Below are 17,136 nucleotides of genomic sequence, written 5' to 3'. Positions count from 1 at the left end.
ATTTTCAGAAGCAGATCACAGGACAAAGGTAATTTATTTCAGCACATATAGTATACTATGCTTATGGATATCACTTGATAAAGGCATTTCTTCATATAGAGTCTTATATTTTATAGGCACTTTTTTTAAAATATGGGCACTTTTATAGGCAGATGTCAATAACCTGATTCCCTGATCTGACTTCTTATCTTTTTTTAAAGATTTTATTGATTTATTTTACAGAGACGGGGGCGGGGGGGGGGAGAGCGAGCCCACGAGCAAACACACCAGAAAGCACAAACAGGGGGAAGAGCAGAGGAAGAGGGAGAAGCAGGCTCCCCACCAGGGAACCTGATACGGGGCTAGATCCCAGCACACCTGGATCATGACCTGAGCTGAAGGCAGCCACTTAACTGACTGAGCCACTCAGGCGCCCCTGATTTCTTAAATACTACAAGAGTTACTTGGCTATTAGTCAGTAATCAATAAGCAAATGCTGGAGTATGTGCAATATATGCCAGGTGGGATACAGTGGTGGACAAGACAGACACATATTTCCCTGCATGGAGCTTCAAGTCTACATGAATAGCAGTGAACTTGCCAGGCTACAAAATTATTATTATTATTTTTAAAGATTTTATTTATTCATAGAGACACACAGAGAGAGAGACAGAGGCAGAGACACAGGCAGAGGGAGAAGCAGGCTCCATGCGGGGAGCCTGACGTGGGACTCGATCCAGGGTCTCTAGGATCACGCCCCAGGCTGCAGGCGGCGCTAAACCACTGCGCCAGTGGGGCTGCCTGCCAGGCTACGAAATTAGATGTAAAATGGCTCAAGGGTCTTTCCACAACAGAAGTATATGAGATGCTTTTTTTTCTAATGTATCAGTGTTTGTAACATTTGTTTTGCAGATCGAAGTCATTTTTGTATCCCTGGTATCCAGGACAGCTCTCTGGATAATTTATTAAAGCAATTAATAAATACTTAGTGAATTTTTGGCACTTCACTAAAGTATCATCCAGATGTGACAGGTTGTCTCCATTCTGACCTGGTTTAACCCGTGAGGCTGGTCTTAAATCTCTAAAATCAAACCCATATTTGAAATATCAGTGGTGGGTAATTTTATTGACAGCTTTGAAGGGAGAAGGAGAGAGTTTTTCCACAAAACCACACAAAATTACTTAAGTAAAAAAAATCCCAAGTAGATATTTGTGTCCCACCCCCAAGTTCTAAAAGTCCCCTATAAAGTACACAAGCTCTTTATTCCATATTCCTAAATCTTTAGGGTCCCCTGTCTCTCTTCCAATCTTATGCTGATCAAATTAACTTCTTGGCAGGTAGAGGACAAGGCTGAGAGGTAACACTTGTGTTATAAACCTTTTTTTCCCTGCCATAGAAGCAAGATGGAGATGACTCTAAGGGTCAGATTTATTCTGGAAATTGTATGTTTTGCTGTATAATTCAGTTTGGTAAACTGAGTAAGAGCCCAGGCTCCCAGTTCAAATCCTAGCTCTGCCACTCACCAGTTGTAACACCTGGGCAGTTTACTTAACCTCTCACCTTTCTCACTTATAAAATGAGAACAGTAAAATATCCCACCTTACTATTTCTCATGAGAACTGCATTCTGCTAGAAAGTTGTGAATTATTTAGTGAACTGACACAAACATTTAAAAGAAAACAAGAGGGCAGCCCGGGTGGCTCAACAGTTTAAGCACCACCTTCAGCCCAGGGCCTGGTCCTGGAGTCCTGGGATTGAGTACCGCGTCGGGCTCCCTGCGTGAAGCCTGCTTCTCCCCCTGCCTGTGTCTTTGCCTCTCTCTGTGTGTCTCTCATGAATAAATAAATAAAATCTTAGAAGAAAAGAAAAAAAAAATGAAAGAAAACAAGAGTATATTATAATGCTAATATTAATTGATGAAACTTTTATTTATTATATATGAAGATGTTTGCTACAGGATAATATAAAATGCATTAGCACGAATTACAGACAAAAGAAACATCTGAGAAGCACTGACCTATTCCATAAGTTCCTGTGAGGATTAAACAAATCAATACACTTAGCCCAGTTCCCCACACAGTAAATGCTATTTACTCCTTCTGATAACTCTTGGAATAGGAAAGCTACAAAAGACATTTCAGAGCACTAAAAGGTTATTAATCCTGATAAGTTAATCATGAAAACAACCTAGGACTTGTAATAGACACTTAAAAGGGAAAGGAAAAAAATAATAAAAATACAGAAAATTCCTTTTCTCATTATAAAATACTGAATAAAAATTTTTAATGTATACAAATGACATATCGAGCTAAAGTGCTGGCTTAGAGCTACCCAGCATTTCCTTATCAAAAATATCTTAATATTAGTTAATAGGATTTTTACATTAAAGTACTGTGGTATATCACTGTCAATTACATACTCTAGTAAGCAATATAGTTAGTAACTCTCAAATGGAAGAACAAGCTTAATTTTGGCTTCTAACTCATTGCCATTTTCATGAGAAAAGGGTGGAATCAGGTATCTGTTCCATTAACATTTAATGCATTTGATGGTTGGTTAGACTCTCCTGTCTCTTCTGCAGCTTGGACAGACCCTACTCTGTGTATTTGGAAACAATCCCATCACAATAAAAAAATATAAATATGTTAATTAGGCCCCTTATTTCCTCTCTAAGCTCATCTTACACCACTCTCCCCTTACCCCTTATTACAGCACTCTTTCTATTCCTTACACACAAAGCTCCAAATGTCTTTGCTGTTCCCATGCATACAATGCTCTGAGCTCTAATCTTCATGGAGCCTCTTACCACCTGCAATCTGCAGCTGAAAATGTCACCTTCTTGGAGAGGCCCCTCCATGAGCATCTCGTATGTTTTCCTCAGTGATATGTGTTTACCTACATTTTACTGTCTCTTATCTGCGTTTCCCTTATGGAATATAAACTCCATGAGATCAGGGATCATGTCTATTCGATCAATGTTCTACCCCCAAACCCTACAAAAATGCGTGGCACATAAGATGCTCAAGAAATACTGCTGCATAAAGAGTGAGCAAACAATTATGTGAAGAACAATGAAGTCTGTCTCAATCGATAATTATGACAAAAACAGAGCATTAGAGAAACAAATTTCTAGAGAATTCCAAGTCTGAATATGTTAAAAGTTTCCTGTGGTCAAAGCTGTATACACTGCATTTAGATTTTCTTTTTTCTTCTACATCCATTAAAAAAAATTTTTTGTTGTTTGTTTTTTGTTTTGTGGGGGTGGTAGTAGTGGGTAGCAGTGGTGTAGTGATGTTTATATCTGTTTGACACAGAGGGTACTATCTCCAAAAGACAGTAATGATCTTTTTTACTATAACACTGACAGTACTTCTCTTAAGAGTTTTTGCTTATCTAAACATTTGACAAGTATAAGGTTCCTTAAAGTTTAGCAGCTATATTTCTCATCACAACAGAACAGAAGCATTTAAAAAGGTCAATTAGGGGTGACTGGGTGGCTCAGTCTGTTAAGCATCTGCCTTTGGCTCAGTTATGATCCCAGGACCTCTGGGATCGAGCCCCACGTCTGGCTCCCTGCTCAGTGGGGAATCTGCTTCTCCCTCTTCCCCCACTCGTGCTCTCTCTCTTTTGCTATCAATTGCTCTCTCAAATAAAATCTTTTAAAATAAATAGGTCAATTAATAGAGCTGTAATTATTGTCTGATAGGAAGATGCCATTTTTAATAAAGCCAATATATTAATAGGCAAGTCACATTTTAGTCAATACGTTGTAGTTACCAGATCACAGAATGATTTTAAGACTTAAAGAGTCCTCAAAAGCGTTCCAGGGACTTCAAGTTTTAATAAAATTCCTACAAAGTCCCCTCAATGCAAAGACAAAAAGAGAATGTCCTCACCATCATGATTTCAAAATACCTGAATTTTTTAAAAATAGACTTTTTAGAGCAGTTTTAGGTTCATAGCAAAACTAAGTGGAAGGTACAGATATTTCCCTCCACAGAGCCCCTGCTTTCACATACACAGAGCCTTCCCTCTGATCTCCCCTCACCAGAGTGGTGTACTTGTGACAACTGATAAACCTACACTGAAATGTAATTATCAACCAGAGTCCATACCTTACCTTAGAGTTTACCCTTAGGGATGTACTCTTTTTGAGTCTGGACAAATGTATAATGACATGTACCCAATACTATCATATTAATCAAAATGTTTTCAGTCCCTAAAAATCCTCTGTATTCCAGCTATTCATTCCTCAGTGCCCCTGTCCCCAACCCCTGGCAACCACTGATCTCTTTACTAGCTTTAGAGTTTTGCCTTTTCCAGAATATCATACAGTTGAAATTGTGTAAGATGTAGCCTTCTCAGATGGCTTCTTTCACTTAGTAAAATGGATTTAAGTTTTCTCCATATATTTTCTTGGTTAGCTAGCTCATTACCTTTTAGCATTAATTATACTCCACTGAAAACACCTTAAATTTTAATTCCTTACCTAAGACATAAACTCATTCACTGATGCTCAATTCACTGTCTACATTTATTTGCCAACTTATTTAACCTTTTTATGCCTTTTAATCCATAGTCTGCAACTTAAGATTGAAGTGTCTAAAAGACTTTTGGGAAATATAAAAACTCTTTTGGTTCTTTGCCCTTCCATAGAAATAAGTTATTTTGTCTGGCTTTACAAAGGGATTTTAATTGAAATTACACTAAATTTATATTTATTTGTGAAACTTCATCTCTTTCTCCATTCATTTAGGTCTTCTTTTAATCAAGGTTTAAAATCTCTCTATAAATGTCTATCTTTTTTTTTTTTTTTTTTTTTTTTTAGAATTTTTCCTAGATCCCTTAGATCCCTTTACAGTTTGGGTTGCTTTGCATTACTTTTTTATTCTAATTTTTCTTAAACAGGTAATAGGAATGCAAATGTAGAAAGGAAAAGGCTAAAAGAGTCAACAAATTTGTGAAACTGAAGAAGATAAATATCCATTCCAGGAGAATACCAAAGGTCTGACTTGAAATATGGGAATATTATAAAGAAATGAAGAAATTGAGTTCTGTCCAAACTACATTACAGACTGCCAAGTTTATATATAGAAGGCAAGGCAAAGCCCAAAGTAAAGATTTGACAGTAACGATACAAGAAGACATTTTTAGATTGGGATAGAGTCTCACATTGCCTGTGGAAAGAAGAATAAACCAGAAGTGCCAGCCTCCAGTGATCCTTGCTCCACACACCAAAAAGGACAATACTGACACAAAAGGGATCCCAGTGCCACAATTTGGAGATCCTGGTGCTGGGGATCCAGTTGTAGACTACAGCTAAGCAGTTCTCTATTCTGCATTTCTAGTCTCAGGTGGGCTGAGCAGAAGGCTCCAAATCTTATCTGAACCCTGGAGGTGATGAAAAGCTGTTTCAGGACAACTTCCCAGGGGAGACAGAGAATTGAGTGGGTGATGACCTCCCAGCAGCTCCTTAGAGGCCTCCTATTTCTCTTGTGTTCCCAGAGGAGCACAAGTTGTATTGCCAAGACTCAGATAAGCTGAGTTCAAGCCTTTGCCTATATGTGTACACACGAAGTCAATGGGATGCTATGGCCAGACAACAAAATAGTACCTTCCTTGACTCTTGCCCCTCTTTACAAAGCACTGTATCAGTTAAGTCAAAAAAGAATTCATTTACAAATGGGATGTCATTTTGCATTATTCAAAGGTGACCCACATTATAATAAACAGTCTGACTCCATTTTTTAATGTTTAACTACTGATACCTTTTTTAAGCTTCTCCTCCCAACCCCATCCCCTTTTGTCCCACATCTGGGCAGGGTAATGAGAAACCCCAGGGGCTCTCTCCTCTGGAACTAGTGGGAAGTTCAACCCATGTGTGGAAGCCCTCACCCTGGCCCTACCCCCTAACCACCATAAAAATCTCAAGATCATTTCCTTTCTCTTTCTCTCAAGTCATTTTCTAACCAGCTTGGGAAATGCACCCTGCTCTCACCAGAAAGCATCATTATGTGAGTGATAAATATTTTCATATCCTCTTGGCATACGTGTGGTATCATCAGTCTTGACATGTAAACCAAATTTTGGGTGGGGTCCAACCTGTACCTGTATAGTGACTAAAACACATGTCCTATGTGAATACTATGATGATGCATATTCTTACACTGAAGGTTCATTTTAAAACACTTGACCAAAGGGGCACCTGGGTGGCTCAGTCTATTAGGCGTCTGACTTCAGCTTGGGTCATGCTCTTGGGGTCCTGGGATCAGGCCCTGCATCAGGCCCCAAGCTCAGTGAGGGTTCTGATTCTCCCTCTCCCTCTGCATTTCCCATGGCTCATGCTCTCTCTCAAATAAAATATTTTAAATAAATAAATAAAATACTTGAATAAAAGTGTTTGAAAGTAGACTATAAAGTTTTTCTCATATTGGTCTTTTTATTTTACTGCTTTTAAAAACAGAGGAAATGACTTTGCTCAGCAAATGAGGAAATTATTTTTCTTGTCAATGATTTGAACATTTTGATGAGGAAGAGAATCGAAGCCTAAATTAAGGTGATAGATTAACAAGGCTCAGTGGCTCTGGTCTCAGTCCTGGCCCTCTGAAGCTTACTCTACTCATGTACCCAAAATCTAGCTTCTGCCCCAATCCATCTCTTCAGAGCCAATTTCCTATTTCTAAATTACAGCTGACTACTCACAGCTAAAGAATTTAGACACTTCTAACTAAAGAGTTATCTCAATATCTGTCTCCCTGGACTGGCCTCCTGCTTTCCCACACAAGTTAATGCCAGCATCCTCTGCTTGTTTACCTGAGTCAGAAACTGGAGAGTCACCCTTGGTTCCTCCTGCCTTCTCCATATCCTGTGCCCCCCTGTCACCGAGCCGCCTTGCCAGTCCCACCTCCTATAGCATGGCTAAAACCCATCCTTCTCCTCTCCTAAGACCTTGCTCAAAATTTGTTAATGGTAACCATGAAAAGAACAACTTCTCAAAAAATAATTAATCTTCTAGATTAACATATGCAGAGAGAACACATTAAATAGCCAAAAGAGAATACAATGAAAATGCATTTCCCTTACCTGTCCCAACCTTTATCCCTTCAATAGACATTCTATGAATATACTTATCTATCTTTATATGTAGACAGAGAGCTTGTAAAATGCCTTTGTTTTGATGGTTTACTGGAACATGTTATTAATACACCTTTCTTTTTCCACTTAAAAGTATACCTAGGAGAATTTTTCTATTTCAAGGCATTCTGAGCTACCGCACATCTTTTAACTACCACGTGGTATCTTTTCCCTGAAAAGTACATAATTTAATCAATACCTACTAATGAACATTAAGGTTGCTTCCTATCTTTTTTAAACAATAATATCTCATCTTGTTTCCTTCTAGTCCTCATCTTCCAGAATGATACTAGAAAAATGGTTCTCAAACGTGCTATTGGAAAAAGCCTACGAATATGAATATTAAATTTTAAATAAAATATATATTTCTCACTGGACTTCCTTAATACATTCCAAAAATTCAGGAAATAAGGCAAATACCTTTAAGTAAACTGTTCGTCTTATGAGGAAAAAACATAGTGAGCTTATTATTTACTTTGTTCCTTTACTGAAGAAGCCTCTTAAAAAAAAAAAAAAGTCTAACTAGTTAAGGCAGTAAAGAAGTTACTCTTTTTAAAAAAATGTTCATTTGAGAGAGAGAGTACATGTGCGTGGAAGGAGTGGTAGAGGCAGAGGGAGAGAATCTGCAGCAGACTCCCCGCTAAGTGCACAGCCTGACATGGGGCTTGATCTCACCACCCATGAAATCATAAACTGAGCCGAAATCGCAAGTTGAACACTTAACTGACTGCATCATCCAGGTGCAGCTTCCTTTTTTTATTTTTAATAAGTTAGATATTCTTGTTATTGCTTTATTTCTTATTCTCTCTGTGCATTCCAAGCTTGTAAAGAGGCACTAGAGTACTTAATATGAGGAGTAAAATGCATTAAGACATAGATCAAAATTAAACTTTTTGATTTCCTGTTATTACAAAAAGCTACTGTAACTTAGAAAAAAACCAAGCTGCATATTTTTCAAAGACACTATTTCAAAAAAGGGAGGAGGAAAAAAAACCAATGAACTATTTTTCAAAATAGTATCAGTTATCTGATACTAAATCAGATAACCATTTTATACTAGCTATATACATTCATTCTCTCTCTCTCTCTCTCTCTCTCTCACACACACACACACACACAGTGGTGGGAAGCCCCAAAACTTTGGAAAAACTATTTTGAAAAAAGTTAATAGAAAAAAACCTAAGCCCCTTCATCCCCTGAGAAATTAGAAAACATCACCATTAATGTATTTTAGCAATAGACATATTGGTCCAGCTTTTTCTGGAGCACAGTTTGTGAAGTACCACATGGATCTCAAAAACAGAGCCAATTATGTTACATCCCCTAGCTGCCCCTGCTAATAAGATTAAAGCCAAACTCATCAGGTACTGGTGCCATCCAAATCAGCCTTTCATAACCTGCCTTACCTACTAACATTCCCAACCCCGCAGGCCAGTCCTGCCATTGTTCAAACACTCTGTGTACTCTCAAGAATCTACACCCTTGCACAAACTATTTTCGGAAATGCTCTTTTCCTAAACTCTGGTGCAGTTCTTTTCTACCTTCAAGGTGTCACTCAAATATTACCTCTTCTATGAGGCCATCACCCTGAATTCCCAGGCAGTTACTCACTCCTCTTTGCTCCCACGTATTTCATGAGGTGGTATTTATCACACTGTATGTTAACTCTTGGTTTACATGAACTCTCTCTGAGGGGAGGTGCTATACTTCACTCTACTTCAATAACACCCAACTTCTGGGAGAGTCTGACAACACAGGTGGCTAAAAACTGCTATTCAATAAACAAATGTAGCTTGATGACTGGCTAATTAGGAATCAGTGCTACCCTTCTAACTCCTGCCCTTAATTTCAACTGTATCAAATTGGTCTTACTGTGGAAACCATCAAAATAATGCAGTTTTCTAACCACAGAGTAAACCCCTTTGGGAATGCAAAACCATATGGCTCTTTGTAGTCCCAGAACATACTGTGTGTTCCACAGAACGAGTTCACTGCTAAACATGAAATGAGCTCCTACATCCACTCCATTCTTTCAAGTTTGCCTGCAAAAGGGGGTACATAAGGAAGGCACTGGTGGGAAAGGACAAAGAACATTAGATTTCTTTTGGATGGGGAACTGTAAACTCTCCTTTAAAATCTCTTTTTATCCTGGAACAAGTTTCTCTGTATAAACAATTATTTAAAAACAAATAAAAAAGCTTTTCTCAAGTCACTTCTCTACTGGACTCTTCCAGGAAGCAGGGAAGAATCTTACAGACCTGACTTGTGATCATGGGAATTTGGGGTAGTATTCATGAAGCCAGGTGAACTGGTGTGAAGCATGATTTCAGAGATTCTACTGAACTGGCACATACAGCTACAAAAATTCCCCCATCTCAAAAGGTGCCGACCTAAGTAATTTTGGAAATGAGTAGACGTCTTTAAGACAAAAGGTAAAAGGAACTCTAGTTAATAAAATTGTTTCCTTCCTGGGTACAGCTTAACAATCAGACCTTGCTCTATACATATACTGAAATGAAACAATTAATTAAGTGGATGGCAGGCAATGAGAGCCAGGTGGAGCGGGGGTTTCACATAAGCGAGGGGAAGAAGGCAGAATGATCCATGTGGTAATGGCTAACAAATAGAGACATCAGTATAAACTCATGTTTAACCTAACATACATATGTTACACTTAGCAATATTATAATATATGTATACGGTTAGCATATAAACTTCTTTTTTGCTTGTCAGTTGAGAAGGCCTATAAAAAAAGACATTCCAACAGCATCGAGCATATCTAATATATAGATCTTAAAACCTAATACCATTTTCCAATGAAAGAACAGGTTCCATGGAGCAATGGCTAACTCTATGACTGGGGTAGGAAATATATAAGATAATATAGAAGTCTGGAGTATCTTACAGCATCAGAAAGTAAGGATTAAAAACACATACATACACATGCTGATAGGGGTATGTTAAAGAAACACAGAAGCCAGCTAAAAGAGTTCCATGACTTCCATGGCCAAAGCTGGAACATCTTCAGCTCTATGGACTGACTGAATCAATGAAAGAATAGATGAGGGGAAGGAGACGAATCTCCCATGCAGAAGAATTCCAAGTAATTTATGTAGACACAGATACTCTGCTTCAAGGGAGGTAAGCATAACTCTCCACTCCTTAGGTGTGGACCATGCATAGTGACTTCCTTCCTAAGTTATAGTGAAGGGGAAACAAAGAGTAAGTTTACAGGAGAGAAACCTGACAAACACATGTACTCTGATATGATGTAATGGAAATGACACTTTACCTCTGTGATCTTTCTTCGAAAAATCCATAACCCCAGTAGTCATGTGAAAAACATCAGATACATTTGAATAGTGAGCATTCTACAAAATACTTGGACACTATTCCCCAAAACTGTCAGGGTTATAAAAAACAAAGAAATTCAGAAAACCAAGAGGAGCCCTAAAGAGACATGGTAACAAAACATAATACTGTCCTGAAACAGAAAAAAAAGACAGTAGGTAAAAACTAAGGAAATAAGTAAGACTATGGACTTCAGATAATAATAATAATAATAATAATAATAATAATAATAATAATAATAATAATAAATCAATACTGATTTGTGAACTATAGCAAATGCACCATACTAGTGTAAGATGTTAATAATGGCGCAACCTGTGTGCAGGTTATATTGGAATTCTCTGTACTTTTCTTGATTTTTCTGTACATATGAAACTGTTCTAAAAAATGAAATAGATTTTAAAAAATTTTCCTCCATCTCTCAACTCTTTAGACACAAAGTTGAAAGTTATAGAAAAAAGGAATTAGCATGTTTGTAATTTCTCTACATCTTCTGCTAATTCAGTTCAAATACCTGGAGTCCCTATTCTTTTCAGGATGAAGACCTTGTCCCTCACAACGTTAAGGTGGCTATAAGGAGAGATCTTTGAGAATTAACTACAGTAAGAACATCAAGAGGATTTTATCAACAAACTGTTGAAGTCTGCCAGGAGTGTAAAGCTCACATTCGTCTTTACATGAGCTTAGTAATCTTAGAACAGCTCCCAGATAGAAGCAGAAGCCATGTGAAGAAGAACATGTCCACCAGGAGAACGAGAGGAAAAAAATGGCCTACAGGAAAGCACTTACAGCCCTTTCCATCTCTGCCCTCTCTCTCCTGACAAGAGAACTGAGAGACTCAAAGGAAACGCTGCTGAGAATAGAAGCCAAACTATCAAAGAAAGCTAGTGCTCTCCCACTCTTGTCATTCACACTGTTATCCGTTCTACTCCCTGCCCCCCTCACCTCTCCCTCCTATATCTGGTCAGCCCCAAGTTCCTCTCAAGAGAAAACATTCAGATCTGGCTGCTGAAATGAATGGCAGGCCAGGAAGAAAGACATCTGAAGCCTGGAACCAGTCCCCCACATCTAAGCACTCTCTGGCTGGCTTATTTGGTGAAGGTGCCATGTATCACCAGTAAACCAGCAGGGCGCCCTTAGTCTTCAGTGGAAGGCAGAAGCTGCGTGTATGATATGTGTTCATCAGGCAAAACCCTAACACCTCCAATTCCAGATCACTGGTTGAGTACCCTTCTTCTACAGCACAGAATCCACCTCAGATCTAAACCACAAATCAAAAATCATAGCAGAATCGTGTACAAAAGCAGAAACCAAGAGATCTTAAAAAGCAGTATCAGAAAAGCTTAAGGCTGAAGGAATAAGAGAAAGGGGTGCCCAAGGTAAAATCTAGATCAGCCTGACTCTAAGACAGAAGACAGGGGGACTGGTCGGCCCTCCCACACTCATGTTTACACTTACTTCCACAGATTCCTTTCTTCCTCTGATTTTATACTCAATATTCAGCAAGCAAATTTCCAGTAAAATTGGCTCAAGGAAGCAGAAATTTCTTTAAGAAGAAATTTCTCAAAGTACAAGTCTACTATTCGTTCGGTTTAGAAAAAAAAAAAAAAAAAAAAAAACTAGTCCACATTGCACCATCACTCCTAGATGCCATATATCAAAGTTCTAGGTCTTCAGATACATGAAGCATTAGAATTATGGAGAAGGAAAAAAACCTGGAAGATGAGGCCGGTCTTCTATTTTCCCACCTACTTCACCATTACAGATGATAGTTCACTCTGCCAGCTAAACCAGTAAAAGGAAGTGCAAATACCTGATCTAGCAATGCCGCTGTCCCGGTCTTCATTCTGTCCTCTGCTTGGCATGTCAACCGGAGTGCTGTGTGCTAAGATAAAGGCAAAGGTAGCCGTGTTACTGAAATTCCCATAGAACGAGTTGTTTAAAAATGACTGCAGTCATTCTTACATTTCAAAGGAGTCAAGCACTATTGATGACTGGTCTATGTTTATATAAAGATTAACCAGAAAGCAAAATTAATTATGTAGAAAACAAGTAAAAAGAAGACAGAACCAAGTAGCTACCTGCCTTTATCCTATTGTACCATAAACACTTTTTGGAGTGATGCTTAGTTCTAAAACAAACTGAATAATAAATTATTCATGCAGTTAACACAATGAACGAACATTCTCAGGCAGATACTTTCGTCCACTTTCGGCATTATTAGTCTATTTAAATAGCACTGTGTTTTCAAAATGCTTTATAATCAGTTTTATCAGTAACTACAGACAATCTTAGGGGACAGAAATACTTGAAGACCATTTTATAAATTTAAAAAATGTTTCTCTGTTTGTAACCCACTCTCCTGGCAGATTAAAAAACATATACTCATTTTCAAATATTTCTTCCTCCACTTCTTTTCCATGTACACCCAGTATCATTGTAGTTACTGAGAAAAGCTCATACTGGCATGAATTTTAGGAAACACTCTAAAGTATTGCAGACTTCTAGGAATGCTTCAGATTCATCTAAACTGTATATTTATTGAGCTGGAGGATAGATGGCCTGTTGCTATAGTAAGCTTTACAATGTACAAGAAGCCTAGTGCCCTGCCTATTATTATACTTGCCAGCTATTTTTTTTATTTATTTTCACAATGTTAGAAAGAGCATATAAACATTTTATCCTCACACTAAGTAGGTGGAGGGTGCCAGTTTCATTTGGGTGTCAGTTAACTATGGTGCTTAGCATAGTTCCCGCTACAAAGAAGAACAGAATGAAGAATATCATTTGCCATAAACATAAATTTAATGTTAGTAGTGAAGATTCCCCACACTTGTTAATCATGCCAGACTACAACAGACATTCAACAGCTTTACTAGCAAGGCCAGTTAAATCTCAGAATTTACCTACCCAGAAAGACCAAGATTATTATTATACCTGTAAAGAACCTAGAAACTATGTTTAAACTACTTAAATGCTAGAAAGAAAAAGAGAGAGAAATGAGGAGGGGTGGGGGAGTAGAGAGAAAGAGAGGTCTTCCATGCTCTTATTAGGGTGACTTTTGAAAGAAACTCTGTGCAGGTAAGGATGCAGGTGAATAAATGGATAAAAGTATACCATGGGAAAGGGAAACAGTTCAGAGCAGCAGAAGAGGCCCAGGAAAATCAGAAAATATAATCCTCTTAGAAACACTAAGGGCTCATTTCAGATCAAAATCAGCTTACGCTGGGGTATTAGCAAAGACATTTACAACAGAGGTTCTTTGGTGGAATTTTCAAAATACCATGAACTTGGCTAAATTTGAAACTAATATCTCAAGAGCCCCTTGGATTTCTAAAGAGGCACCAAATAGGATTTTTTTTCTAAGAACCTGCACAGGACTTCTTATTAATATGTGTGTGGGTCACACTGTACTCAGCATTCCACACAAACCTGCAAAGAAAGAAGCACTCCGGGTGAGCCGGAGAGGTCCTCCTTCAGCTACGCCCTGCAGCAGTTTGCTGCTGCATGCTTGCAGCAGACCTAGAGACAGAAACACACACAAGAGGGCAAACAAAGTACACAAACAAAAATAAACACAGATTAAAGGTGATGCAAAAAAAAAAAAAAAAAAAAAACCAAAACAACACAACAAACTCAAATAAAGCAAAACACACACCCACAATAGTGATATTCAGAAAGAAAGAGCCCAGTTACGTGGCTGATTTTACCTAGGTTACTTCCAGTACGACAAGGACCCAAATTATTCTGATTTGTGTTCAGTTTTCCCAAATTAGGATCTTGGTGGATGTATTCAAAGCTGTCTTGCAAGCTAAATCCGGAGAGGGGAAGGAAGGAAGACAGAGAGAGAGAGAGAGAGAGAGAGAGAGAGAAATCAAGAGACAAATAAAGCCGTTTTCTAATAAACTCTCAAAACATAGACATCTAACCAGTTACCCAGACTTGTCTTTATAAATGAATAAAGTTTCACATCTAGCAAAGGAAATCAAACTTTAGGGGAATTTGTTGGCAGAAAAGACAAGAAAAACTTTTTGGAGGCAGTCCAACAAGAAAAACTTTTTGGAGGCAGCCCAACCTATAAAACTAAACAATGCTTCCCTAACAGTTTCACGTTATATAATGAGACACCTACAAATTTTGCTTTGGTGATTAACGGCTGGGATACTGCTTTTCATTCCCAAATTGTGCTTTAGTAACTGATACCCAAGATGTTGCCATTAATTTCAAGGGTAATCCCACTGTAAACTTTCAAAATGAAATTCATTTTAACTCTTAGTTAACATCTATAAGCAATTTGGTAACTTTTTTCAGGAGGAAGATATAACAGAATTACGATTCCTATAAGAAATTGACTTCACATCTAAAAAGTTAGAATTACTCATAAACACAAATGTGAGAGAAGCAGATTTTAACAATTTACCTGATTTATTAGTCAGTGAAATAAATATCAAGACTTTGAGGATAATACGGCATAAGATGGCCAAAATAATTTTAATTTAAATCTGAGCTCGATATTCTATTATAGGGAATAAGTATAATAATCAAAGAGTCTGAAAAAGAATATCTCACAAGGAAAAAATATCAGGGGACGCCTGGGTGGCTCAGCAGTTGAGTGTCTGCCTTCAGCCCAAGGTGTGATCCTGGAGTTCCAGGATCGAGTCCCACATCGGGCTCCCTGCATGGAGTCTGCTTCTCTCTCTCTGTCTATGTCTCTGCCTCTCTATCTGTGTGTGTCTCATGAATAAGCAAGTAAAATATTTAAAAAGAAAAGAAAAAACATCAATTCCCATACTACCTTAAGTCATGCCAGCCCAATGTTAAATGCTCAAACAAGTTAAATTCATTATGTTGTTGAAGAGTACGCAGACTTACTTAGTGGTACCCAAATCAACAAAGGAAAATATTTTTAATTTCCCAGGATTATAAAAAAAGAACAGCCTTCATTTGACCCCTAAGAATACCCCTTTAATTTATAACAAACTTCCTTCAAACTTATCAAAGTATAACAAATGTTTGGTTTACTCAAAAATGAAGCATATGAAATATTTCTGCTTGAAAAATTCAAAATATACGAACAAATGTAGCAGAATGAGAATTAAGTTAGACACACCAGTATTCTTAGTCAACAAAGAAGTATAAAATTAGAGAAGGAAAAAAACTTGGGAGTAAAGATCAGAATAGTGCATGGCCCAATCCCAACCAATCACGGAGGCTATACTGTCAGCTGAATAGATGGTGAGCACACATGACCCATCCTGCCATACATATGCCTAGCAGCCTGGAGAAACTCCCTATGCATCTCATTCCTTTAGAAATAAATTGACAAAGTAAGCAAGCAACAAGTTTGTCTTTTTTTAAAGATAAAATAATGTTGGGAAATAGTCATTTATTTGTATTTAAGGCCACCTGATAAAGTCAAAAGGCCTTTTCATACTTATCATGTACAGGAAGATAGCCACTTTTAAAATCCCTTTGTTAATGTGGACTCTTCCCACTTTTCATTTCAAAAGAACTTATAGCCCTTGAAGAACTACTCTATCCAGAAACAGCCACTTTAAAAAATAGGGTAGAGGGGGAAAGACAGGTATAAAATCCCAGGCTTACTTATTTGTACTCCCACAGAAGCTGCCCATTCTAGCAGAGAACACCTTACTAATCATCAGTTGTGGAGGAGAACTGGAAGGGAAAAAAAAAAAAAAAAGGAGAAATGTATTTTTGAAGTAAAAAGCCAGTATCACCATTCCATTTCTCAGAACTAGTAGAAAAAGAAGCCCAAACTTACCGTATATAGTGTATCTTTAAGGTAGAGCCCTTATAACTCATTGCAACCGAGCCAAACATCATTTCCCCTAGCATGTTGACATCGGAAGCTGGTCTTGTGTACTACCACACATGAAAGAAACCAAAATCAAAGTTAATATGTGGTGCAACATGATGTACAGTGCAACAGAAAATTAACCTATGGGCCTGTCTTTAGTGTCGTGGGTAACTATAACTCTTTCTCAAAGCAGAAACTCGTCATTTTACAGTCTTAATCAATAGTGATTGCCTGTTTTTCCCCAAAATTATTACTTATGTTCATGATTTCATCTTTATGCACAATATCTTTGTACAGGATCCCAGTGTCTCAGTAGGGGTCATTTTTAGTTTTGTTATGAAAAACGAAGGTTTTTCATTTTCTCCATTTATCAACTCTAGAGAAAGAGACTAAGTTGTGAAAACTAAAAACAGGCTAACTCTTCTCTTGGTACCAAAAATACATCCTGAAAAGAAACACAATTCAGGATTATTCACCTAAATAATCAACAGTGTTGAGTAAAGATGCCAATTGGCATAGGGAGGATTTTGTGAGGGTCCAAAAAGTAACAGATGGTCTGACACCTCACAAGTTTTACCAATAAATATCTCAAAAATATTTGACCCTTCTAGCTTCTGACCAGTTTTTCTTGTCCCTTTTGTCATCTAAAAGGGTGGCCTGAGTTACCTCCAACTTTCCCAAGTCTCATTTGCTAACCTACTGCAGGATCATCTCCTCAAATTGTTCTAGTGATGGCCTCTACCTTCCTGTCAAATCCAATGCACTTTTCAGTTTACCTTCTTAAACATCTTTTACCATAGTTGATGTTCTTATTTACCCTCCTTTCTGAATCTCTTCTATGACCATCCCTTGA

The 17,136-nt window shown here is 37.8% G+C and overlaps 1 protein-coding gene across 5 annotated transcripts in view; it reads right to left on the bottom strand.

Moving 5' to 3' along the window:
- Positions 1-17,136, bottom strand: part of FNIP2 (folliculin interacting protein 2) — a 131,931-nt gene that overhangs the window by 42,279 nt on the left and 72,516 nt on the right. For 3 of the 5 annotated variants that reach the window (XM_077846516.1, XM_077846515.1, XM_077846514.1), the window contains 5 exons: positions 16,248-16,348; positions 16,070-16,141; positions 14,176-14,276; positions 13,898-13,987; positions 12,279-12,350 (listed from right to left, as the gene is read on the bottom strand). In XM_077846516.1, the coding sequence (XP_077702642.1) occupies positions 12,279-12,350; positions 13,898-13,987; positions 14,176-14,276; positions 16,070-16,141; positions 16,248-16,348 (436 nt within the window). The remainder of the gene's footprint in view (positions 1-12,278; positions 12,351-13,897; positions 13,988-14,175; positions 14,277-16,069; positions 16,142-16,247; positions 16,349-17,136) is intronic. The other 2 variants (XM_077846518.1, XM_077846517.1) reach the window with 1 other exon arrangement.

Source organism: Canis aureus, chromosome 13, assembly GCF_053574225.1.
Source record: "Canis aureus isolate CA01 chromosome 13, VMU_Caureus_v.1.0, whole genome shotgun sequence".
Classification (NCBI taxonomy): Eukaryota; Metazoa; Chordata; class Mammalia; order Carnivora; family Canidae; genus Canis; species Canis aureus.
Note: the sequence above shows the minus strand (reverse complement) of the source record. Positions and strands in the feature narration are given on the sequence as shown.